The sequence below is a fragment of the Prionailurus bengalensis genome, chromosome D3 (assembly GCF_016509475.1).
Source record: "Prionailurus bengalensis isolate Pbe53 chromosome D3, Fcat_Pben_1.1_paternal_pri, whole genome shotgun sequence".
NCBI lineage: Eukaryota > Metazoa > Chordata > Mammalia > Carnivora > Felidae > Prionailurus > Prionailurus bengalensis.
The window spans coordinates 8,617,061-8,640,989 of NC_057356.1; the positions used below are offsets into that span (position 1 = coordinate 8,617,061).

At 50.3% G+C, this 23,929-nt stretch overlaps 1 protein-coding gene across 8 annotated transcripts in view; it reads right to left on the reverse strand.

The window, feature by feature from the left end:
- The window catches only part of HVCN1 (hydrogen voltage gated channel 1), a 37,790-nt gene extending 17,584 nt beyond the window's left edge, over positions 1-20,206 (reverse strand). Inside the window, exons 1-3 of one of the 8 annotated variants that reach the window (XM_043557575.1) lie at positions 20,044-20,087; positions 18,840-18,905; positions 13,173-13,212 (exon numbers count right to left, since the gene is read on the reverse strand). In XM_043557575.1, the coding sequence (XP_043413510.1) occupies positions 13,173-13,193 (21 nt within the window). In that variant the 5' untranslated portion in view covers positions 13,194-13,212; positions 18,840-18,905; positions 20,044-20,087. Of the gene's footprint in view, positions 1-6,996; positions 7,091-13,172; positions 13,213-18,839; positions 18,906-18,935; positions 19,371-19,447; positions 19,550-19,576; positions 19,649-20,043 lie in introns of those variants that run through there. The other 7 variants (XM_043557574.1, XM_043557576.1, XM_043557579.1 and 4 more) reach the window with 7 other exon arrangements.
- Positions 20,207-23,929: the final 3,723 nt, after the last annotated feature.

Sequence of the window (23,929 nt, forward strand, 5' to 3'; positions counted from 1 at the left end):
ATTTTTATTCTTTTATATTTTTATACTTTTCAAAGTAAAATAAAATGATCTTTCTCCAACAGTACACCTTTGATGCATATTCAGACTTTTTTCGTAAACGATTTCACGAGCTCAGAAAAGGTTAGAGTCCAAAGGGATTAACTACGGTGATCTCCCCTCTCTGATTCCAGGTGGCCTCCTCTGCCCAGTCTCCCATATGGTTCGGGTGCCTTAGGAGCTCCCAGTTTGAGATTTCCTCAAACAGAAGAGGTACGAGATACGAAGAGGTCCAAGGAGAGCTTATGACCACCTGAGAGTAAACCTTCTGATTTTTTCCGCATGCACAATCCTGGAGCCTGTTTGGCTCTCATCTCCCCACGTATGCTGTTCATTTCTTCCTCCTCCCCAGTCCAAGTCTTCATCCCAAAGATTGCAACTGTTTCCTTATAGATTTCTCTCCCTGGACTTGGTTCTTCCAGTGCATTTTCCAACCAGCAACCCAAGCAGGCCTCATAAACCCTCACCTCTGATCATAGTATCTGATCCTATCACTGTCCCCTGTTTTTTGGATAAAAATCCAAGATCCTGGGGTGCCTGGATGGTTCACTTGGTTAGGTATCTGACTCTTGATTTTGGCTCAGGTCATGATCTCACAGTTTGTGAGACTGAGCCTCATATATGGCTCTGTGCTGACAGTGTGGAGCCTGCTTGGTATTCTCTCTCTCTTTCTCTTTGCCCCTCCCTGGCTCACATTCTCTCTCAAAATAAACACCAGGGGCGCCTGGGTGGCTCAGTCGGTTAAGCGTTTGACCTCAACTCAGGTCTTCGGGCTCTGTGCTGACAGCTCAGAGTCTGAAACCTGATTCAGATGCTGTGTCTCCCTCTTTCTCTGCCTACCCACCAACCTGCTCTCTTTATCTCTTAAAAATAAACATTAAAAAATTTTTTGGAGCGCCTGGGTGGCTCAGTCGGTTAAGTGTCCGACTTCAGCTCAGGTCATGATCTCACAGTTTGTGAGTTCGAGTCCCACGTCGGGCTCTGTGCTGACAGCTCAGAGCCCGGAGCCTGCTTCGGGTTCTGGGTCTCCCTCTCTCTCTGCCCCTCCCCCACTTGTGCTCCGTCTCTCAAAAATAAATAAAAAATGCACACAAAAAATTTTTTTAAAACAGAGGTGTCTGGGTGGCTCAGTCAGTTAAGCATCTGACTTCAGCTCAGGTCATGATCTCATGGTTTGTGAGTTCAAGCCCCACATCAGGCTCTGTGCTGACAGAGCCTGGAGCCTGCTTCAGATTCTGTGTCTCCCTCTCTCTGCCCCTCCCCGACTCATGCTCTGTCTCTCTTAATAAACATTAAAAATAAATGAAAAAAAAAAGATAAAAGAATTTTTAAACAAAATCCAAGATCCTTCCTATTATATACACAGCCCTGTGGCCCTTCTGTCCCTCCAGCCCTCTGCATTCTCCCCACACCTGGTCTTCACATGGCATCTTACCTCAACCTGGACTACTCTTCTTCCAACTCTGAGCTTGGCTCACTTTCACTCAAGCTTGGAGCCTCAGCTGAAATGTCCCTTCTTCAGAGAGGCCCTCCTTGACCCCTAAAACCTAAATCAGACCCCTTCTCAGGTTTGTAATCTGTGTATTCTTTTCTTTTGAGAGATCCTCATGACAGTATCTAATCAGAATTTTGTGTGTATGGCCGTTTACTTATGACTTCTCTTTCCACACTAGCAGTTAAGCTCTATGAACGCAAGGCCTGTGTCCCCAGAGTCTCACGTGACACCTGACCGGGAGCAGAAGCCCACCATCTGCTGGCTGAGGGCACTGGTACTGTCTTCCATGCTGGGCTGTAGCTGGTCTCAGGCTGGACCCTCCCTCCATTGCCAAGGGCCAGCTCCATGGCTGTCCCAAAGCCCTCTGGGCAGCTACTGGCCATAATTCTCCCCTAAAACACCTCACCTGGCAGACGGAAGCCTCCTGGGCTGGTTTTCTCAGCATGATGGGAGCCTTGGGGTGCTTTGTAAAAACCACATTTATATTTTACAGGAGAGGGAATTTTTCTTTCTGAAACCTTGTGACCAGTAAAAAGCAACTTTCTGTAATTTGGGATGAAAATATTTATGGCACCCAGCAGAGCAGAAAACAACTCTGGTTTTAAGTCAAAAATATGACATACCAAAAGCAGAGGAGTTTCAGAAAAGGTCAAAGATATAGCTGATCATGAAAATGCTGTGGGCTTCGGCAACTTTTCACCACCCACTTGGGGCTCTCAGCTTCCTCCTCCCTGCCCAGGCAAATGGGAGGATTGACTCAGTGAGCTACTCGGAGCACCAGCCTCAGGGCCCGGCCTGGAGCAGCCCTCCGTGAGCGCCTGCTATCCTTCCTCTTCAGCAGTGCAAACTCTCATTTCTGCTCCTCGGACATCATCCCCGGCCGGGGACAGTTCGCTTCTCTGCTCGCTGGCCCACTGCCTGCCCCTGCAACCCCTAGACTTTGCAGTCACGCGAACTGACAGATTCCCTTTGAGGCTGACGCTAGATTGAGTTCTGTCACTGACAACGCCAGGAATCTAGACTTGTAGGGTCCCTGGCACTGGACACGCCCATCTCTACCTCCCCTGCGTTAACCTTCGCCGTCCCCTTATATCCTGACACTACTCTCTCCAGGGTCACCTGGAGCAAAGCCCACAACTGTGGTTGCCACCTGGACTGGACCGCATCCTCTCACACCGTTGACTCGGTTCTGTTTGACAATCTTGCCTCTTGATTTTTCTCCCATGTCCGGCCACCCTCCTCAGCCTCCATGTCCCTGCCCCCATGCCACCAGGTCCCCCAGACCCCAAAACTGACCCTGTGCCGGTGCAGGGCCAGCCTCCCCCTTTGGCAGTCTCAGCGCACCTGGGCTCTCAACACTGAGAACACGTGCAGATCAGTCTCATGTGCAAATCAGCCTCCAGCATGATGTGTGGTATCCTGTCAGGTCATCTGTTTGCTGTGACCTGAACTGAATCCATTTATCTTCCCTGCCCCCCATCCACTGCTCCTTCCATGTTCCCCTAAGGCATGGCATCATCCCCACCCTGCTGCCCAAGCCAAGAGCCAAAGATCATCTTGGGCTCCTCTCTCTCCCTTGAGCCTTGGCAATCTGACCTCCTAAAAATGGCTCACGCCCCTTTTTCTTCTCCCTCTTCCCCTTTGCAACTGCCATCACCTCTTGCCTAGACACCTGCACTGGCCTCCTTGCTCACTTGGCCTTCTGCCCGGTCCTTTCTCCACACAGCGGTGGCCAGGGTCCCCCTTCTGTGGCGACAACCTGGCTGTGTCCCTAGCCTCACCTGCCTCCTCCCCCATGACCTTTAGTCCTCCACCCTACCTCCTGCCAACCACTGCCTTCAGAACAAAGGCACAAAGCTCTCTTGGTCTCCGCAGGTGCCCTGCCTCCGCCATACCCCAGCTGCACCCAATGTGTTGTGGTTCTAGAATAAACCTCTCTCTCTCTTGCTCTAGAACTCCACATGCCTGTGCCTGCTATCTGAATTATCTTTTGCCTGTCGCACACGATTTTACAGATGTGTCTAGACTGTACCACCCCAGGGAGGTCTTCCTTAGCCGCCACCTGCTGGGTGAGTGTCCCTCCTGTTTCCATGTCTTACCATTTGCTAACTTGTGCTGTGCCATCTCAGTATTGTCTGTGTCCTGCCCTGGTCTGCAAACTCTGGGAGGGCAGACTCTTCCCCGCTCTCGCAGGGAGGGGTATGAAAACTATTTAATAAACGAATTAACAGCAAACCACAGGAGCTACCTCCTCAAAGGTAAATGTATCGCCTACTTATTTTCTACACATGTCAAGTATCATACCAAAAAGATTGCTACCTGGGAGAGGGAGGAGAAATGAGAAAAACAGACCTAGAAGAGACAGAGAAAAAAAATGTTCTTGTGAACATTTAGTTTTACAGGTGTTGAAGCTGCCATCTATAGGAGGGGGAGTCCCTATTTCACGGTCATCCAACAATCACAGAAAAAGGCACTTAAAAAAAAAAAAGAAATTCAGGGGATTCCCAATGTCCCTTAAGTCCCCATTTCCCTGCTTCCTCCCAGAGTCTACTTTGGGGACCTGATTTGCATATTATTCAACATCTCCTGCCCCCAAACTCCAATAAGACACAATAGCAGTGACATCTACTATTATGTTGTTTTATTATATTAATATACCACTAAAGTTCCTTAAATGAGCTATTGAATTTTATTCCTAGCAACCCTCTGAGGTTAAGACCATCATTTTGGGTCTTAGTGAAGAAGGTGGCTTGTCCCAAGTCACAACTTAGGAAATGGCAGAGCCACGATCTGCCCCTGGGCTGTTACGACTCGGAGCCCTTGTTTTAGAACACACGGCTGAGAAAAAGGCAGGCAGCCAATGACTGGAGATCTGCCTTCTAGGACCGTGTAGTGGGGTTGAACAGTGGCTGCCCCCGAATTCCTGTCCACCTGGAACCTCGGAACATAACCTTACTTGGACTATGGGTCTTTGCAGGTTTAACTAGTGAAGGGGCTTGAGATGAAATCATCCAGAATTTAGGGTGGGCCCTGATGTCCTTCCAAGAGGAGGAGGGGCCGTGTGAGGGTGGAGGCAGAGACCGGAAGGCTGCATCTACCAGCCAAGGATGCCAGACAGCCAGCAACCACCAGCAGCTGGGAGAAAGGCATGGAACAGATGCTCCCTCAACGCTTCCAGAAGGAACCGACCCTGCCAACACCTTGATTTTAGACTCGGAGCCTTCAGAACGGAGAGAAGGCGTCTCTGCTGTGTTAAGCAACCCAGTGTGTGGTTATCATCACGGCAGATCCAGGAAGCTAATGCAGAGCCTGTGCCCGAATCAGCCTACGACGGGTGGCCACGGATGGTGTGCCCCCTCCCTGTATCTTGTGGGCCACACCCCAACCCCGGACTCCAAGGAGAAAGCGGGAGAAAGCAGGCTCCTTCAGAGGTCACAAACCACTTGGAAAAGCCTGTTTCTGCAGCCAGTCCTGGCAGCAGCGGCTTCCTTTTGCTCACAGCTTACAAGCCACCTCCACCCCCTTCGGCTCTTCATGCTTGTCACAATCCTGGGAGGGAGGCAGGGCAGGGAGGGGCAGGCTCTCCAATCCACAGAAGGGGAAACTGAGGTGCGGGGAGGAGAGGCCAACTGCTCAGAGTCGCATGGCATGGCAGGATGACAGAGGCAAGGGACGGGGGCATGTAAACGGATACGCCCTTCTGAGGAGGGCAGTGGGATCTTTCGAAAAGATGTTTGAGCGGCTCCAATATGCCAGGCATGGGAGCGAAGGAGGGGATCAGCCTTAACCGGTTTCTGTCAAAATTGAAAATGTCCCTATCCTTTGACATGACAAGGGACTCACACATTAGCACATGGATGCTTCCTAAAGTCCTGCTACAACAGCCCAAACCTGGAAATGACCTCAAAGTCCATCATTAAACACGCTATGGGAGACCCACATACTAGGCAGCTGTTAAGAAGGCAGCAAGCCTGTGTACCTGCAGGCGCTGACACAGAAAGGTGTTCTTGGTCTATATGAAATCTAGGTGAAAAGCAGCACGTTGTGGACCAGATTGTATCATATAATGCCACCTTTGTTAAAAACAGACAAAATCAATACCCCAAACTAAATGGTTCCCTCTGGGAAAGGAGTTCAATTGGGTTGGAGGGTGAAAAGAAACTTTCAAATTTTATTCTATTAGATTTAATCATAAGAAATAGCCATTCTTGGAGGGAGATCCCGCCTACAGAGAATTGAGTAGTGAATGAAGTATTGAGGGTAAGGGGGGAAGGAGGATGAACGCGCGCGCGCGCGCGCACACACACACACACACACACACACACACTCTCTCTCTCTCTCTCTCTCTCTCTCTCTCTCTCTCTCTTTCGAAATCCCTGAATAAGAAAATCAAAACAGATGCCTGGGTGGCTCAGCTGGTTGAATGACTGACTCTTGATTTAGGCTCAGGTCCTGATCCCATGTGGTGGGACTGAGCTCTGCTTCAAGCTCCATGTTGAGCGTGGAGCCTGCTTAAGATGGTCTGTCTGTCTCTCCCTCCCTCCCCCCACCCCTTCTCTCCTACTCACTCTTAAAAAAAAAAAAAAAAAAAAAAAAGAACGGAACAAATACCTAAAAACAAACAGTGACTGATAAAGCCGGCAAAATGAACTCAAGTCTACCAGCTTTGTTCCTTATAAAACAAGGGGAAAATATGGCAGAAAAAGTCGATTTGTTTTTAAAGCAACAAAATGATGATTTTCTAAGAGGTAGAAATCAGGTTCTGAGATGCTGTCTTCCCTCCTTTAGCAGATGGGGAAACTGAGGCCCTGCAACAAGGCAAATGCTACCAGTCAACGGATAGTCCCGGACAGGTACCTGGGTCTCTGGTTTTCGGGTCCAGAACACGGAAAACACACTCAGGGAAGATCAGAGAAGTTGTCCCCAGTGCCTACCTTCCTTCCCCCACCCCCAGGGCCCACTCGGCACTAGGCCCTCTGCCACCACCGTGGCCCCACCTCTACCTCTCACGTGGAGGATACGGCAGCTCTTCACTACTCTCTGGCACTCTATCTGCGGCCAGACAGCACTTCTCAGAACATAGTCCCGTCACTCTCTGTGCAGAACAGGCTTGAGGCTGCTGTTCTTAGAAAAGGCCTGCTTGGTCCTTGGTTAGCATCTGGAGGGTTCCACCATTTACTGGTAAGAACAGCTCAGTGGGCCCAGACCGTGTGTATACACAATTCAGTTTATGTTGAACACTTGCTTTCCTTCAAGGAGCCTGGAATTTTCTAAGTGCTGTACAGAAGGTACCTCCTTGACCAGCCCCCAGCAGCAACCTTGAGCCCCGAGTCTCTAACAGGCTTCCCAGTGGACACGTCACTTCGCGCTGTCCCCACCGGAGGAACCGAGTCCTCTGTTAGAGACCGTCAGCCACCATGAGGGCCCTCCACGCTTGGCAGCTGGCAGTTCCCCACTGAACATACCTGGATGGTGGAATGAATCCCTGGAGCAAACCTCTCCTCTGGCGGGAGGGAGGCGGGAGGGCCTCCAGGCGCACGGTCACCTACCCCGGGGCCGCGCCCCCAGCCCCCGGGGATTGGTGTTCTGAGGAATGCCTATTTTTAAAATCAGGGAAGTCTTTAAATAAGCGTGGCAGCTTTTCCTTCTCTAGGGTGGGGAGGAAGTCTGAGGTTGGCAAAAACAACCACCACTGATGGCTGACCGGCTTGCGGGGGCCGCTGCTTATGAGCCAACGAGCCCGACCGGTGGCCCACGTCCCCCCAGAAATGCTGCAACACTTCTCTCCTTTTCCTGTGGGGTCAGGATCCCTCCCGTCTTGACAGAGTGGTCCGCCAACCTGGCAAGATGAGGGTGAGGCTGGGTGGAGATGATTCGGGCAATAACATCCGGTAGCGGGAGCCACAGTGAGCGTCAACTACCTCCCGGGCACCTGCCATTTCTGAGCTCCGTACAAAGTCCTCTAATAACACATTGCAACAGCCTCGTGAGGTGGGGAGTGGAGACATCTCCATCTACAGGCGAGGAAACTGGGAACGGAGAGGCCAACAACTTTTCCCAGGTCACACGGCCAGCGAGAGTGAGACGCAGGCTGCCTGGCCCAGAGCCCCTTCCTCTTGCACAACCTCCTTGAACGCCGTCCTGGACCAGGCTCACAGCTGTGAGGAGCTCAGGGCCATGCAGGGAGCTCAGCCGAGTGTTATCAGTGAGAAAAATACACTTTACATGCTGCCTTTTAGGACACTCTGACATACATACACGTGTTCCACAACCAACACTCAAGTTTCTAAGTGCGAGAACTCTTGTATTTTCCGTTTTATTCTAGTTCATTGCTTAAATGACCGATTGCAGGAGTCACCAACGGGTTGAGTTTTAAAGATGCAGATATGGGAGGACGTGCCCAGTCTATTTCCCAGGGGTAAGGAAACGAGGATTGCCAGAGAGGAGACAGTCCCGTCTAAAGTGTGTGATGTCAGCCATGTCCACTGGGAAGCAGAAGTCAGGTTGTTTACAAAAACATAAGAAAATGAAAGCATAGAAAGAAAACAAACAAACAAACCGTTTTTCAGCCAGAAATGAAGACCTATCACCAATGTGAGACCGAGGCATCCAGGGAATTTCCGGCTCCAACATCTTAGCAATGCTTTGGCCCTGGAACAGAGCACGCTCTACCCCGCCTCACTGTGAAGTAGCCCACGGAGAGAGGCCCTACCCCGCCACAGTCTAACCAGTGGCTCTCAGCCCTGGCTGCACTTTGGAACCACCTGGAAGCTTTAAAAACCAAAACCAAAAGACCAAAAAACCCAATACCTGGGTCTCGGGCCCCAAGATTGTGATTGGTCTGGGGGTGGCCTGGGTGTTGGGATCTCCCATCTGCAGCCAAAGTTGAGAACGGGCACCATAAATAAACCTGGCGCCTCCAGCTCATGAGAAATGAGCAAAGGGCTATAGTGATTTCTAAGCACCCTGGCTCCCAGGTGCCCCGGGTGGCTGGCAACACGCAATCCCCTGAGAGGAAGAGGAGGTCAGCTGCTGGTTGAAAACCCAGCTCGTCCTCATGACCCAGGGAACAGCTCCCGTGGGTTGAGTCTGTGCGGCCCTGCTCAGTGCTTCTCACGCACGAGCTTCTTTGAGCCCCACCACTGTAGACGGAGTGTTTCCGTTCCCATTTCACAGAAGAGGAACTCTGAGTTGCAGGGTGGTGGCAAGGGGCAGAGTCCACGGCCCCTCTCTCTGAACCAGGGCTAAAACCCCCGCCAGTTTCTCCTGCAACACCATCATCTTCCCCTCAAACACTAGGGCAGCCGGACAATAAAGAGCTGGTAAAAGCATTTCCATGACAACATTTTTTTAAAAACACAGTTGAGGCGTGGGTTAAATGGGTGACGGGCATTAAGGAGGGCACTTGTTGGGATGAGCACTGGGTGTCTCACTGGGACGAATCACTGGGTTCTACTCCTGAGGCCAAGACTACACTGTATGTTAACTAACTTGAAAATTAAAACAAAACAAAAAAACCCACAACTGAGGTGCCTGGGTGGCTCAGTCAGTTAAGCGTCCGACTTCAACTGAAGTCATGATCTCATGGTTTGTGGGTTCGAACCCCACATTGGGCTCTGTGCTGACAGTGCGGAGCCTGCTTGGGATTCTCCCTCTCTTCCCCTCCCCCCCCCCTCTTTCTCTCTCTCTCAAAATAAACTCAAGAAAGAAAAACAAACCCAATTAACTGCACAAGGATAACTTACTAAAAGGAACTTGTTCTCTGAATCAATAGAGGCTCAGGTGCTACAAGTGATCCTGGCCCAATCTTCCCCAGCTCCAGCCCTTGTACTGGCCTCTGTGGCATGACAAAAAGGCTCCTGTGTCCCCCCTCTCAGGGGTCATTCCCCCCACAACAACTGTTGTCATCGCCCTCCCCCCAGCATGTCTCCTTGGTTCCTCATCTCTATCCTGTGTTTCTGTGCCTTCGACCCTCACCCCACCCCACCAGCTCCCTGGTTTCATTCAGACTCCCCTGGACACTCCCCACCCCCACTTTACCTGCTGTCATTCACCCCAACGAACAGACCTTTATTCTAGATCTATTTCTTTCAGCATCGTGACAACATGAGCAAAAGGAAGAAATTCATGATACTCCTAATACAACAGACTTATCATCCACCTAAGGTCTCTTTTACAATTGTAATCAAAGACCACACACAATCTCATGTTATTTTTCCCACTAGATTTTTGGTCCCCCAACCCCCCCCCCCTTTTTTTTTTTAAAGAGAGTGAGCGAGTGTGTGCAGGGCAGAGAAAGAGACAGACAAAAGAGAATCTTAAGAAGGTACCACACCCAGCTAAAGCCTGACGCGGGGCTAGATCCCACAACTGTAAGATCGTGCGTGACCTGAGCTGAAATCAAGAGCCAGTGGCTTAACTGACTGAGCCACCCGGGCGCCGCAGATGTATGTTTTAATGGCCAAGAAACTTCACCAAGAAGTTAATGCTCTCACTATTGCATTTACTGATTGTTCATTTTTAGCACCTTTATCACCAATTCAAAGGCCACATTTCCTTATATTTTGACACTCTCGAAATCTGAATGTCTCACAACTGACCAGTGTTAACATTATGCAACATAAGGTCACAGTAAATGACAGTATTATGTTCTTTGTGATATATAAAATAATGGCGCATCTATAATCAATGGTACCTCATGTGACAAGAAATACGGTGCTGTCAGTCAGTTTTCTTTTCATGGGTTATCTCCTCTTAAGTGAGACGCCCACGTTTGATTAGGAACATTTTCATGATGCTCAACATACACTATCAAATTTTGTCCAGAACAACATGGGCCGGTTCCATAACCAGCATTGAGCATTTCCACATGCTCTTTTGGTTTGCCTGATTTAATACGTTCCAAGCTCAGGGTGGCTTGGAAGCTGGTCACACAGCCCACAAGGGGCAGATGTAGCACTGGAACCCAGGCTGTCCGGCCCTGAGCTGCTCTCCCTGGGGCTGACCCGCTGGAGCCACGGAGCAACGCAAGGCTGGCTTGCACAGGGGGGAAGCTAGCGCCTCCCAGACCGGAAGGTAATCTGCTCCACAACTAGGGTTCTCCATGGTCAAAGTGCAGATTCCTCAGCCGGGCATACAGGGACCTTCGCCATCACCTCACCCCTCAACTCCCCTCTGCTCTGTAGAACTTTACATGAGCCTGCCTCCAGGCCTTTGTCCATGCTGTTCCCTCTGCTGGAAATGCCCTTCTCTTGGACCCTGTAAGTTCAAATCCCAAGGCCCAGCTCAAAGGTTGCCTTTTCTGTAGAACCCTCCACGACCCTCCAAAGGAAAGGGGTCTTCCTCCTCTGAACATGAGCCCCACGTTCCGTGTCATCCTCCCCAGATTCTGGGCACCGAACTCGTAAATCCCTCCCAACTGCTCGCTTCTCTCCTGTGCCAGCGCCTCGCTCCCTGCTCCCCTGCAGGAGGGCTCCCACCTTGCTTGCCCCCCATGTGCTTTCTGGCATTTCCACCCATCTCCACAGGACACCAGAGAGGCTTTTCGAAGTCCAGGCCTGATCGGGGGCTGCCCTGCCTATCAGTGGCCTGCCCACTGTTCCTAGCACCACCACCAGAACCTTCAGTGTCCCCTGGGCCCTGCCTGGCCTTGTCTCTTCAGATTGAGCGCGTCCTGGCCCCCCACCATGCTGCCCTACCCTGGCCATCCACCTTCTGGCCGTGGCATAGGTTGCTTCCTCTGCCAAGACTCACGGTCTTCATCCTCTACCTGGTTTCCTCCTCAGGCCCCACAGGTGTCAGGTCGGGGAGCCCTCTGATCTGATCAGAAGGTCTGAAGGTCTCAGTGGCCCTTGTGAGGGGCCCACATTAACCATGGCTTCTCCTTTACTGCTCACCCCATGTGCACCTTCACACATTCAGTTTTGTGACTTGAGACCGGTCTCGCAGCTAGAGAGGAAGTCACCGGCAGGCAGAGACCAATGCCTTCAGTTTGGTAGCTATGGCCTGAGAGCTGTAGTTGGTTCCAGGACATGGCTGGTGTTGATATAAACATTTGTGGCTGAATGAATGAGGGAAGGAATCCTCCCCAGAGAGCCGATGCTGCCCCTGTGCTCCCCACTCCTGGCTCCCTTCCTGCCAGGGGTGAGCTCTTCCTTGGGCTCTTCCTTCTGGAGACCTAACCTGTCTTTGGGCTAGACTGTGTCTGAAAAGCAGACAGGGCACAATCACTAGTCAGTAATCAGGACATGGAAGCCAGGCAGCGTGGGTTTGAACCCCTTGCCAGCTGTGTGACCTTGAGCAAATTGCTAAACCTTGCTGGGCTTCAATTTCCCTACCTGGAAGATAAGGGAAAGAATAGTACTTAGCGCACAGGGCTGTTGTGAGCATTAAATAATCCAATACACAGAAAGCCCTTAGCACATGCCTGGCACAGCAGTGAGTGCTCCAGAGACATTGCTTGTGTTATTATTACAACTTCTGCACCTTAGTTCATTAATTCAAAGACAAACATGTCCCCAGATTCTTCCCCAGATTTCAACATTTCTGAAATCAGAGTTGGTGGCATCCACTGGCCATTTACCCCACCACACTGTTAACAGACCTAAAATCCGAAGGACTCTTACAGTTAAAGGGGTCATCAATTTGATGAGCTACAGGATGCTCATCATTATCATCCCATGGCCCTGCTTCTTGGACCCCGCCCTCCTCACCCTGCTGCCACCCTGAGCTTCTAACACTGCCCTGATGGCTCTACCTGGCCAGACCCCCAGAACCTCCTAGTGAACAGGTGAAACGGAAGCCAACGTTTCCCTTCTGCCTTGTCCTCACTATTCACAACTGATGTCCCCTCAAACCCAACAAACCTGCATCCAGATGTCAAGAACAGGGTTTAACGGCTCTGCTTGGGATGGTCTCATGCCACAGGAAGCAAAGCATTCTCTCTGGAGAGAGGCCAGGGTAAAATCCTACTTCGGCCACTTCCTACCTGTGTGATCTTGTCCAAGTGTCTTTATCTGTAAAATGGCAAAATGGGCAGTAGGGAAAAGCCCCGTATGGGCTCAGTATCAGCCTAGCATTCTGAGACCACTGTCTCTTCAACTCCTCCCAACCTTCAGGAACAAGGGTAATTTTAGCTCCCTTTTCCAGATAAGGACACAGAGACTCAGGGAGGTGAAAGTCTTGGCCTATGACACATGGTTATTAAAATGCAGAGGTGAGGGGTGTCTGGGTGGCTCAGTCGGTTAAGCGTCTGACTTCAGATCAGGTCACGATCTCACAGTTCGTGAGTTTGAGCCCCGTGTCGGGCTCTGTGCTAACAGTGTGCATCCTGCTTGAGATCCTTCTCTCTTCCTCTCTCTCTCTCTGCCCCTCCCCTGCTTGCACACATGCGCTCTCTCAAAAATAAAGAAACATTTTAAAAAATGCAGAGGTGGTGTTTGAATGGTCTGATTCAGGTTATTAGGCCATCTTGAGGTTTGTGACTTCCTGCTACAGTTTTCACCTTTGTGACGAAACACTTTGGTAAGGCAGAAACACCCCAAACAGGTGTTTTCCTTTTATCTTGTTTGTAACACCAAGCAGAACTGTCTTCAATGCCAGGAAGTCCTTTAATGCTGCTGGTCTGCCAGAATTAATTTACCTTTTCATCCCAGGTGGCCATTTTCCTGTCCTCTCTGGATCTGGAAAGTAAGAAAACATTTGTCTGGATCTGACATTCTGCTCTCCTTTATCTTAGTATGTGCTTTGCAACACTTTGTTACAAATTATTTTTAACTTGCTTACGTTAACAGCCTCTGAAAATAGCGTAAAGCTCAAAGTGTATGTGGAAGGATGCACATCCTTGGCATATACCCAAAGGAATTGAAAACAGGCACTCAAACAAATACATGTACACAAACAGTCACTGCCAAAAGGTGGAAATAACCCAAGTATCCATTAAGGGAGGAACGGATATATCAAAGATGTCATATCCATACAATGGAATGTTATCCAGTCATAAAAAGAAATCAAGTACTGATCCATGCTACAACATGAGTGATTTATACGAAATCAAATAAACCACACACAAAACATCACACATTACATGATTCCACTGATCTGTAATACCCAGAACACGCAAATCCACAGAGACAGAAAGATTGGTGGCTGCCGGGAGTAGGGTGATGGGGGGCAGAGGGTGACTGTTTAGGGTGCAGGGTTTCTTTTTGATTTGATGAAAATGTTCTGGAACTGGATAGAGGTGACGGTTGCATGATATTGGGAATGCACTAAATGTCATGGGATCGTTTGCTAAATGTTCACCAAATCGTAAAATGGTTAATTTCATGTTATGTGACTTTCACTTCAGTTTACACTTAAAAAAAAAAAAAAAAAAGAAGACACACAGACATTCCCAATGCTGGGAATGCCTTGGAAAGCAACAAAGTATCTATATGTCCACCAATGAGGTTCTGGTTAAGTCAGGGTACCTCTGAGCAGTGGCAAATGCTAGTGTTGTTAAATCTTAATATGCAGATAAGGAAAGAGGTGAATAATATAGTAAGATAAAAACAAATTCAGGGGAGTCTGGGTGGCTCAGTTGGTTGAGCATTCAACTCTTAATCTCCGCTTGGGTCATGATCTCACTGTTTGTGGGATGGAGCCCCAGAGGTCTCTGCTCTGTCAGATTATCTCTCTCCCTCTCTCTCCTGCCCCTCTCATACTCTCACGTGCACAAGTGTTCTCAAAATAAACATTTTTAAAAAATTCATATTACAGCATAGTGTATACAGTATGACTCCATCTACATGAAAAATTACATATGCATTTTTATTTTATTATTACTTATGAGAGAGAGAGAGAGAGCGCGCGAGCAAATGCAGGGGAGGAGCAGAGAGAGAGAGAGAGGGAGACAAAATCCCAAGCAGGTTCTGTGCTGTCAGCGCAGAGCCCAATGCAGGGCTTGATCCCATGAACCATGAGATCATGGCCTGAGCTGAAATCAAGAGTCAGACACTTAACTGCCTGAGCCACCCAGGTGCCCCTACGCATGCATTTTAAAAAATACATCTGCAAGAATATAGCCAAACTCTTTACAGTGGTTATTGCTGGACAAAAAGGGAGTGTGGGTATTTTCCTTCTACTGAGTTCTAGAAGGTCTGAACTCTTACAGTGAGTTTGTGTTACTTCTTAAAATTTCTTTCTGGGCATCTGGGTGGCTCAGGCAGTTAAGCTGACTTTTTGGCTCAGGTCATGATCTCATGGTTTGTTGAGTTCGAGCCCTATAGTGGGCTCTGTGCTGGAAGCACAGAGCCTGGAGCCTGCTTTGGATTCGGGGTCTCCTTCTCTCTCTGCTCCCCCCACCCCCACTCACGTGCACTCTCTCTCTCAAAATGAAGCAAACATTGGGGCGCCTGGGTGGCACGGTCGGTTAAGCGTCCGACTTCAGCCAGGTCACGATCTCGCGATCTCGCGGTCCGTGAGTTCGAGCCCCGCGTCGGGCTCTGGGCTGATGGCTCGGAGCCTGGAGCCTGTTTCTGATTCTGTGTCTCCCTCTCTCTCTGCCCCTCCCCCATTCATGCTCTGTCTCTCTCTGTCCCAAAAATAAATAAACGTTGAAAAAAAAAATGAAACAAACATTAAAAATTTTTATTTTTAATGTAGGTGACATATGCACATACTAAAGGGAAATAGGAACGCCTGGACAGCTCAGTCGGTTGAGCATCCAACTCTTGATTTCTTGGGATTCTCTCTCTCCCTCTCCCTTGCTCGCCCTCTCAAAATAAACTTTAAAAAGCGAAAGAACACAAAAAAATATATGACAAAAAAAAAGCCTCCTTTCTACCCATTCTCCCCAGAAGCAGCCACTTTTTTTTTTTTTAATTGTTGGGAGAGCGCAAGTAGGGGAGGGGCAGAGAGGGGGACAGAAGATCTGAAGCAGGCTCTGCGCTCACAGACTGAGCTGAAGTCAGACACTCAACTGACTAAACCATCCAGGTGCCCCCAGAAGCAGCCACTCTTACCAGTCTCCTTTGTGGCCTTCAGTGGTGTTCTAGGCCTTCACCAACACACCCGTATTTACTCTTTTTTTAAAACTTAAACAAATGTGAGCCCACGCATACTGCGTGAATCTTGCTTATTTCCGTTTAGGGTGTGGCAGGCTCAGTGATGACCCACCCCCAAAGATATACATGTCCTAATCCCCAGAACCTGTGAATATGTCACTTTACATGGCAAAAGGGACTTTGCAGATATGATTACATTAAGGATCCCAAGACGGGGATTATCCATATCCAGGTGGGTCCGATGTAATCAGAAGGGTCTTTATGAATAGAGTAGAGCAGGAGAATCAGACACAGAAGGACAGGTGAGTACAGACCCAGAAGTTGGAGCCAGAGATTTGAGGATGTTATGCAACTGGCTTTGAAGATAGAGGGAAGGGATTGCAATCCAAGGAATGCAGACAGCCTCTAAAAGTTGCAAAGAAACAGATACTCCTTTAGAGCCTCCAAAAGGAATGCGGCCCCGCCAAGGCCTTGATTTGGACCCAATGGATTGATTTTGTACATCTGATGCCCTCAGCACTGCAAGGTAATAAATTTATGTTGTTTGAAGAGTCAAATGTGTGGTGACTTGTTACAGCAGCCATAGGAAAATAATAGTGTTTCAGATTGTCTTAGATCGATGTGTGCTAAATCAAGTGCACTCCTTGGAATGACAGCCCAAGACTTCCCTGTAGAAATGTATGTAGTCCCACTAGTGATCAGTGTTTAGATTATTTCCCCATCTTTTCCTGCCCCAATGTTCCAATAACACTGCACACTGTGTGATTTTATAATTGGGGGAAAAAATGATCATTCTGAAAAAAAAAATATTCACATAGACTTAGGAAAAAAAAGTTCTTCTCCTTAGTACCATGCTGGGGGCATAAGGGACTCTTGGAGAATTTCTTGCTGGTTGACTGACAGAACAGCTTCTGTAACCAGCAGAGTTCAGCTCAGTGTGTTCCTGTTCTAGCCCCTTGGGTCCCTCGACCTGCTCTCAGGAGATGGGCTGAAATGGAACCATTAGCACAAGCAAAGGTGAAGGGGGCAGTTAAGGCGCCTGGAGATTTCCTTCCTTCACAAGACAGGAAAGAGAACCAGCACATATATTAAAAAAAAAAAATCCCAGGTTCACTAATTCAAGCAACAGAAAATTTCAACCTACTACGAACTGCCCATTAAAACAGACAAAAGTGATAAAACTCAATGCTTGTGGGGCTGTAGGGAAACTTGCACACATTGCCAGGCATAGTTTTTCCTCAACAGCCATCTGGTGATAAGTGGCAAGTGCCTTCAAAATAATCATACTCTTGGGGCGCCTGGGTGGCGCAGTCGGTTAGGCGTCCGACTTCAGCCAGGTCACGATCTCGCGATCTGTGAGTTCGAGCCCTGCGTCGGGCTCTGGGCTGATGGCTCAGAGCCTGGAGCCTGTTTCCGATTCTGTGTCTCCCTCTCTCTCTGCCCCTTCCCCGTTCATGCTCTGTCTCTGTCCCAAAAATAAATAAACGTTGAAAAAAAAATTAAAAAAAAATAAATAAAAACAAAATAATCATACTCTTGACTTGAACACAACAGTTTGGGAACTATTATCTCAAAGAAATAATTTGATAGCAAAAAACATGTACAGTGTGGACAAGCTGGATATGATGCCTAGAAGCTGGAAAGACCCCACAAGCTCCGCTTTTGAGAAAAGCTGAGAAAGGCTATGGGCTGACAGAAGCAATGACAACTCTGGGGTGTCATGTCGAAATACAGAAAGAATTCTGTTAAGTAATGAGAAGTAGAACCCTGAATGGTTGCACACACTTGCTTGCAATTGTACAATATAATTGGAACATTCACTATGTGCCAAGCGCTGTGCTGAGTTCCGGGGAATCCAAAGCCAAGAAGATAAAGGCCATGGCCCGGACAGACTGATACTTCAGCTGGATGGACAGACAAGGAACCAGGGAAACACATAAGCAAGGTAACACCACCCAAGACTAAGCATGCGAAGAAGGAAAGACAGTAATGCAAGAAGGGACCAGGCCAGCGTGGCTCCTGCAGGTGGAGTAGTGGGGGAAGACTTGAGTAGGAGACTTGCATAGTGGTCCCTGAATTGCAGAGAGGTTAAGTCACAAGAAAATGGCTGGAAGACCATTTGCACAGGCCCTCAGAGGGCAAAACAAACAAACAAACAAACAAAAAAAACCAAACAAAACCCCACAGAAAAACACAGAAAAACCTTCAGCAAGTCCAAGGAAGAAAGAGGTCAGTGTGGCTGCAATAAGGGGGCGGTGGCAGGAGACAAGGGTCTGATCTCACAGAGGGCGTGGTAAACAACTCTGAACATTTGGGGGTCAAGAGTGGTGGCAGGGAGGCCAAGAAGAGGTGAACGATATGGGGATGCAGAGCAATGGCCGGATTCAGAACATGCCGAGAAGTAGAACCTGCTGCCGGCTTACATGCTGGAGAGGAGATGAAGACCAGGTTTTGGGGCAAGAACACTCTGGACTTCCTCCTTCACTCTAAACCAGGGATGGGGAGGGCTTGGGGGCTGCAGAGCAACTCTGGAATTGTGCGAGCCTCAGCCCAAAGATTTTCAAAACCCTGCCCCTACTTCCCCCCAGGTACTCGGAGGGTGAGAAGTTACCACTGCCAGCTTTCGTCTTATCAGAAGCTTCCAGCCGATGCTGGGCCTTTCCAGAAACACTGCAGGTCTCAGGTGGCCCTGACTGACCTTAGGTTAAAGGTGTCCAGGACAGAGGAGTGCTTTCAGAGGGGCGGGTGAGGCTGGAGGGGGACACAGCTCGGTAGCAACCTTGGGCCAGAGGCTGGGCTAAGCTTTTATACCAACCATGTCACTTAACTCTCAGCACTCCTGTGAGGGAAGTACCATGCTCAACCCCACGGAACGGTCGAGGGAACTGAGGCATGGAGAGGTGGAGTCCCATGGCGAAGCCTGCAGGAGCCCCTGCACTCAGCAGAGGCGCGGGGCTGGGGGGGTGGAGGGGTGGGGGGTAAAGGTCTCTGAGTTCCTGCAGGGGGCTGGCTGTACCTCCGTGTCCTGGAGTTTAGCCTGTCCCCAGCCTACCCTTCTTGTTCCTCAGCACACCCTGCCCCAAGAGGTGAGTGTTTCCAGTATTTCCAGGTGAAGGATTTGCTGCCCTGGAGGTTCCCTCATTTCAGCCTCCCCCCGGGGTCCCCAGTACTACGTTTACCACCCCTTCTCTCTCTGCAGTCTCCCTGGCAGGGCAGCGAGAGGCAAGGACGAGGAATAAAAGGATTTAGGGGTTCACACGGACCTGGGGGTGAGTTCTGGCTCTGCCTCCTTTGGCGGGGTGGCTTGGCCCGAGTGTCGGTTTCTTCACCTGTGAGAGGGAGACAAGGAGGGTACTTACCTCGCCTGTTGCTGCGCTCAGCGTGTGATGACTGAAGGCACCTGTCCCCACGTTAAGCACGCCGTGCAAAAGGGCAGTTCTTATCAAGGCTCCCGTTTTTCAAGGGGAGGTAACTGAGGCCAAGAGGGACTTCCCTCCCATGTCGCGTGGCATACCGTCTCCTGCCCCCCCCCCCCACCTGACTCTAGTACCCTCTGGACAAGGGCTGGGGGAGGGGTCCCCCGGGGAATGACCGTCCGCCCCGGTAAACGCTAGAACAGAGGGCAACTGGGGGCGGGGTCCCAGGCAGGCTGGCGGGGGAGCGGCGACGGGGATGAGGGTCCGCTCCTCGGAGGGCGCCGGCTGGGAGGGCTCGGAATGGGGGCCGCGCGCCCCCCGTCCCAGCGCCGGAGCACTTACCCTGCGCCCCTCCCGCCCGCGGCCACCGCAGCGACTGCGAGCTCTGCGCCCTCCCGGCCGCCCCGCCCGCCCCTTCCGACCCGCCCCTCCTCGCGACCCGCCCGCCCTCTCACCCGGTTCGCGTCTGGGTCCCTGGCTCCCGCCTGTGTCTCAGTCCCCTTGCCCTGGCCTGCCTGTCTCCCCTGTGGTCTCCGGCTTGTCCCCCACCCGGCCGCCTCCCGCCCCGCAGCCCCGAGCCTGGCCTGGGGCTCTCGCGGTCCCGCGGATGGACAAAGGTCCGCCCGTGGGAGCCAATCGCGAATCACGAGAATCCTGTCCCAGGCGAGCCTGAGGGAAGGGGTGGGAGGAGGGAACCACTTCCTTCCTCCTGCGGGATGGAGTGGGGGCGGAAACGCTCCCCTCCCCACCGCACACGCTCGGGGAAGCTGGGCCTGACTTCTGGCAGCACCCCTGCCCTCATTACTTGGGGGTGGCTCCGAGCGGCTTTGAGGGTCCCCTGCATTGCATCTGCCACGTAGGGGTTGGAGAGTGGGCAGAATGCCCTCAGGGGATGGCCAACCTTGAGGTGGTCGGGACACCCGTGGGGGGGGGGGGGGGCGGCTGTGTCTGGCAGTGGCGAGGGGTCCTTGCTGGGGGCTGGTATTGGCAAGGAGGAGGGCGCCTTCCTGCCAGGAGGCTGAGCCCCCTGGCCAGGCTGACTCCTACTCACCTTCCCGCGCAGCTCCAACGTCCCTCCCCGCCCAGGGCTTCCCCAGCACTCTGCACGCACTTCATTCTGGCACTGCTCTGGAATGGGTTTGTTAGTTTCCGTCTTCCAAAAAAGACCACTTGCCCCAAACGCCTCTGGGCAGAAGCTCTCTCCCCCGCACCTCCCTGCTTCTGGTTTAATTGGGGGTGGGAGGAGTCTCAATCCTGGGAGTTCTGGGAGTTTCCCATTGCAGCTGTAACAGGTTACCACAAACCCAGTGGCTTAAAACAACACGAATTTGTTATCTTAACAGCTGTGGAGGTCAGTGGTCCAAATGGTCTTAATAGGGCTACAAGCAAGGTGTTGGGAGGGCTGTGTTTCTTTTGGAGGCTCTAGTGGGGAACTCATTCCTTGCCTTTTCCAGGTGGTGGCTTCACTTTGACCTGTGTTTTCATCATCCCATATCCTCTAGATCTGACCTTTCTCCTTCCCTCCTAAAAAGACCCTCTTGATTACATGGGGCTCATCCTCAACACCCTTGACTTAATCACACCCTTTCAACAGGTACTGTATTCACAGGTCTTGGGGCTTAAAATGGGGACATGGGGGGGGGGGGGGGCTGTAATCCCCAGGGGTATTGTTTCCATTGGCTTCCACTGAGTCCGCTCTTCCCAATCCTGCCCCCAACCTCTTGCTGGATAGTAAGTAGGCTTTCTTAAAAACATAGTCTGATCTGACTTCTCAGTCACATTTTTGTTGTTTCAACATTCCTATTCTGGTCCCTAAGCCATAGTCTGGTCCATTTTAAACTTCAACCTTCTTCTTTCTTTTTTTTTTTTTTTTAAGTTTTTAAAATTTTTCTTTATTTTTTGAGAGACACAGAGATAGAGACAGCGAGAGAGAGAGAGAGAGAGAGAGAGAGAAAGAGAGAGAGAGAGAGAGAGAGAGAGAGAGAGAATGAGTGGAAAAGGGGCAGAGAGAGAGAGGGAGACCCAGAATCCAAAGCAGGCTCCAGGCTCTTGTCAGCACAGAGCCCAACACGGGGCTCAAACTCACAGTGAGATCATGACCTGAACCGAAGTCGGACACTTAACCGACTGAGCCACCCAAGCGCCCCTCAACCTTCTGTTCTATTAAAAATGCCCCTCCCCTACCAGTGCCAGCTGGACAGAATGGAAAGAATGTGTGCACTAAACTGGTCTGTGCATTCGCTCCCTCAGGGTCTGGGAAGGGAAGAGGTGGAGAGAACAGGTATCAGGTATCTCCCCACCTTACTGCCCACCTGGAAGCTGCAATCCTCTTTCCATAGGCTTTAACAATTGGTCCTGCCTATAGTTACAAGCAAAGTGCAGACAGGTGGTGGCCTCAACAGGCCCGGGGAAGCCAAGGCTCAAACCTCGCCCCAGGCTTGATCTTCTGGCTGACCCCTGCTGGAGACATCTCTCATTATCCCTCCATCCCTCCCGGGTGCTGCCTCCTGGCCCAGCTCTGCAGGGGGCCTGGGGAAGCCCGCAGCTGCCAGCCTTACCTAGGCTCTGGAGACTGGGAGCACCAGCAGGGACTTATTTCCATACCTTTTAGGAATCAGGATCCTGAGACAGCAGGTCGGCAAGTCTGGAGAATTTCGTAAAGTTCTCAAGATTTCTGTCCCCAGAAATGCCTCTATTACTCAATCTTCTCGGTTGGACAGGAAAAGATGTCCATTTTGTTACATCTTTATCCCCAGCTCAGAGTTTGGCACATCGTAGGTGCTCTGCATTTCTGCTGCATAAATTAATAAGTGAATACTGAGCATAGTAAGATAAGGGTGCCCACCGTCAGTGCTTCTAGTCAACATTGTACCGGGACCCCAGCTAATGCAGCGAGACAAGAGAGGAGACGAGAAGGACAAAGATTGAAAACCTCTGGTCTGCAATCTGTGTGATTGTCTACCTAGAAAATCCAAGAGACTCAACAGAGTGGTGTTGGATGCCCACCGTGTGGCAGGCAGGCCCTTTCTAGACACTTAGTATAAGATGAAGGAACAGCTTTGTCCTCGGAGAGCTCCCATTTGAGTTGGGGAGGCAAGAGTGGGGCACATTCCTCTATGCTCCAAAGGGTCTAAGAGGCTAGTATTCTAGGATGGGAAAAAATTACTTTATTTTCAATAACCTCTAACTGAAATTGAGCAATTTTCTTCCATTATGAATATGGTAACAGATCACACTTGTATTAGCAGTACCCACGATTTTGTCATCCATCGAGATCACAGATGTCTCCAAATCACAAGATAGTTAGACACCTTAAAATATAACTTACCCTTCACCACTACTGCAAAATTACTGAAGTAACTAAACCAGCTGTTAGTTCTCATAGTTTATTGTGTTAGCAAATAACTTCATATATTTATCACATTTAAAAAAATAATTCAATAGCTGCATTTCAAGACAATGGGTCTTTTGTCATGGAATGTATTCTATACTATGCATTTAAAGACATTACCCTGAGGGGAGGACTCATGGCACAAAAAAGGACCAGGAACTCCAGCTTTAGAGGAAGGACTTGGCTTGGGCAACGCTAACACAGTTCTCTTGCACAAAGGAGTCCCTGCCCCACCTTCACATTTCATACCAAGCAGTAAGCCCAGCTTGCTCAAGTACGTGCCTGTCACTGTCTCAGGAGCTTTCTGGGTGTCTGCCTTTTGATGTTCATGGGGCATTCTGAGGAAGGTCAAAACACAGCCCCTGGGTCTGGGTCTGCTTGTGCCCCGGGCTGGCTGGCACTGGGCCGAGGCATTGGCCAGTTCCGGCTTTACCCAGTGGGAAGAGAGAGGGTTGGCTCGGCCGGTTTTGGTTCCTCCAGGCCAGTGTCTTCAGCTGATGCAGTTGACCACTTCCCTTCCTAGGGCAAAATCCAGGTCCCAACTCCAGGAGAACGTGAGAAAACAGAAAGGAGGAGAGAAAGGTCCATGAGACCTCGGCAGGGGCCCTGTTTGGATTTCCCAGAGCTACGTCTGCGTCTGGGTCCAGAGGCTGTCTTGACAGCAGATAGGATTCATCTATAGCAGTGACAGCCACACAAGTCTTGCATTCCTAGACACGATAACGTAGCTACATTATCAGGTCAGGGCTAGGGACCCCTGGGTGCCTCAGTCAGGTAAGTGTCCGACTCCTGATTTTGGCTCAGGTCATGATCTCGGGGTTCATGAAACAGCCCTGTGTTGGGCTCTGGGCTAACAGCATGGAGCCTGCTTGGGATTTTCTCTCTGTCTCTCTCTCTCTCCCCTTCTCCCCTGCTTGTGCTCTCTCTCTCTCAAAAAAAAATGTTGTGGGGCGCCTGGGTGGCGCAGTCGGTTAAGCGTCCGACTTCAGCCAGGTCATGATCTCGCGGTCCGTGAGTTCGAGCCCCGCGTCGGGCTCTGGGCTGATGGCTCAGAGCCTGGAGCCTGTTTCCGATTCTGTGTCTCCCTCTCTCTCTGCCCCTCCCCCGTTCATGCTCTGTCTCTCTCTGTCCCAAAAATAAATAAACGTTGAAAAAAAAAAATTTATAAAAAAAAAAAAATGTTGTTTTAAAAGGTCATAGCTAACTCTGATCCCCTTCTCTGATACTTGGTTCAAGCTTCTGCATCATACGTAGTTGAGAATCATGTGGAGGAGTAGAAAGAGCATAGAAGTTGGCGTCAAAGGGACCTGGGTTTAAGTCCTGCCTCCATCCTTTCCCTTGATAGCCAGGTGATCTTTCATTAATTAAGGAAATAAGCCTCTGAGGGCCAACCACGTGCCAGGCACTGAGAACAGAGATGAACAAGACGGACAGGTCCCACCTCCTCTCATGGAACTCACTCTCCATAGGGATGCACACAAAGGCCCAATGATGATTATGAAAGAAATGGCCAGGCAGTTATGGCAGAGAATTAGAGTGGTGGGGA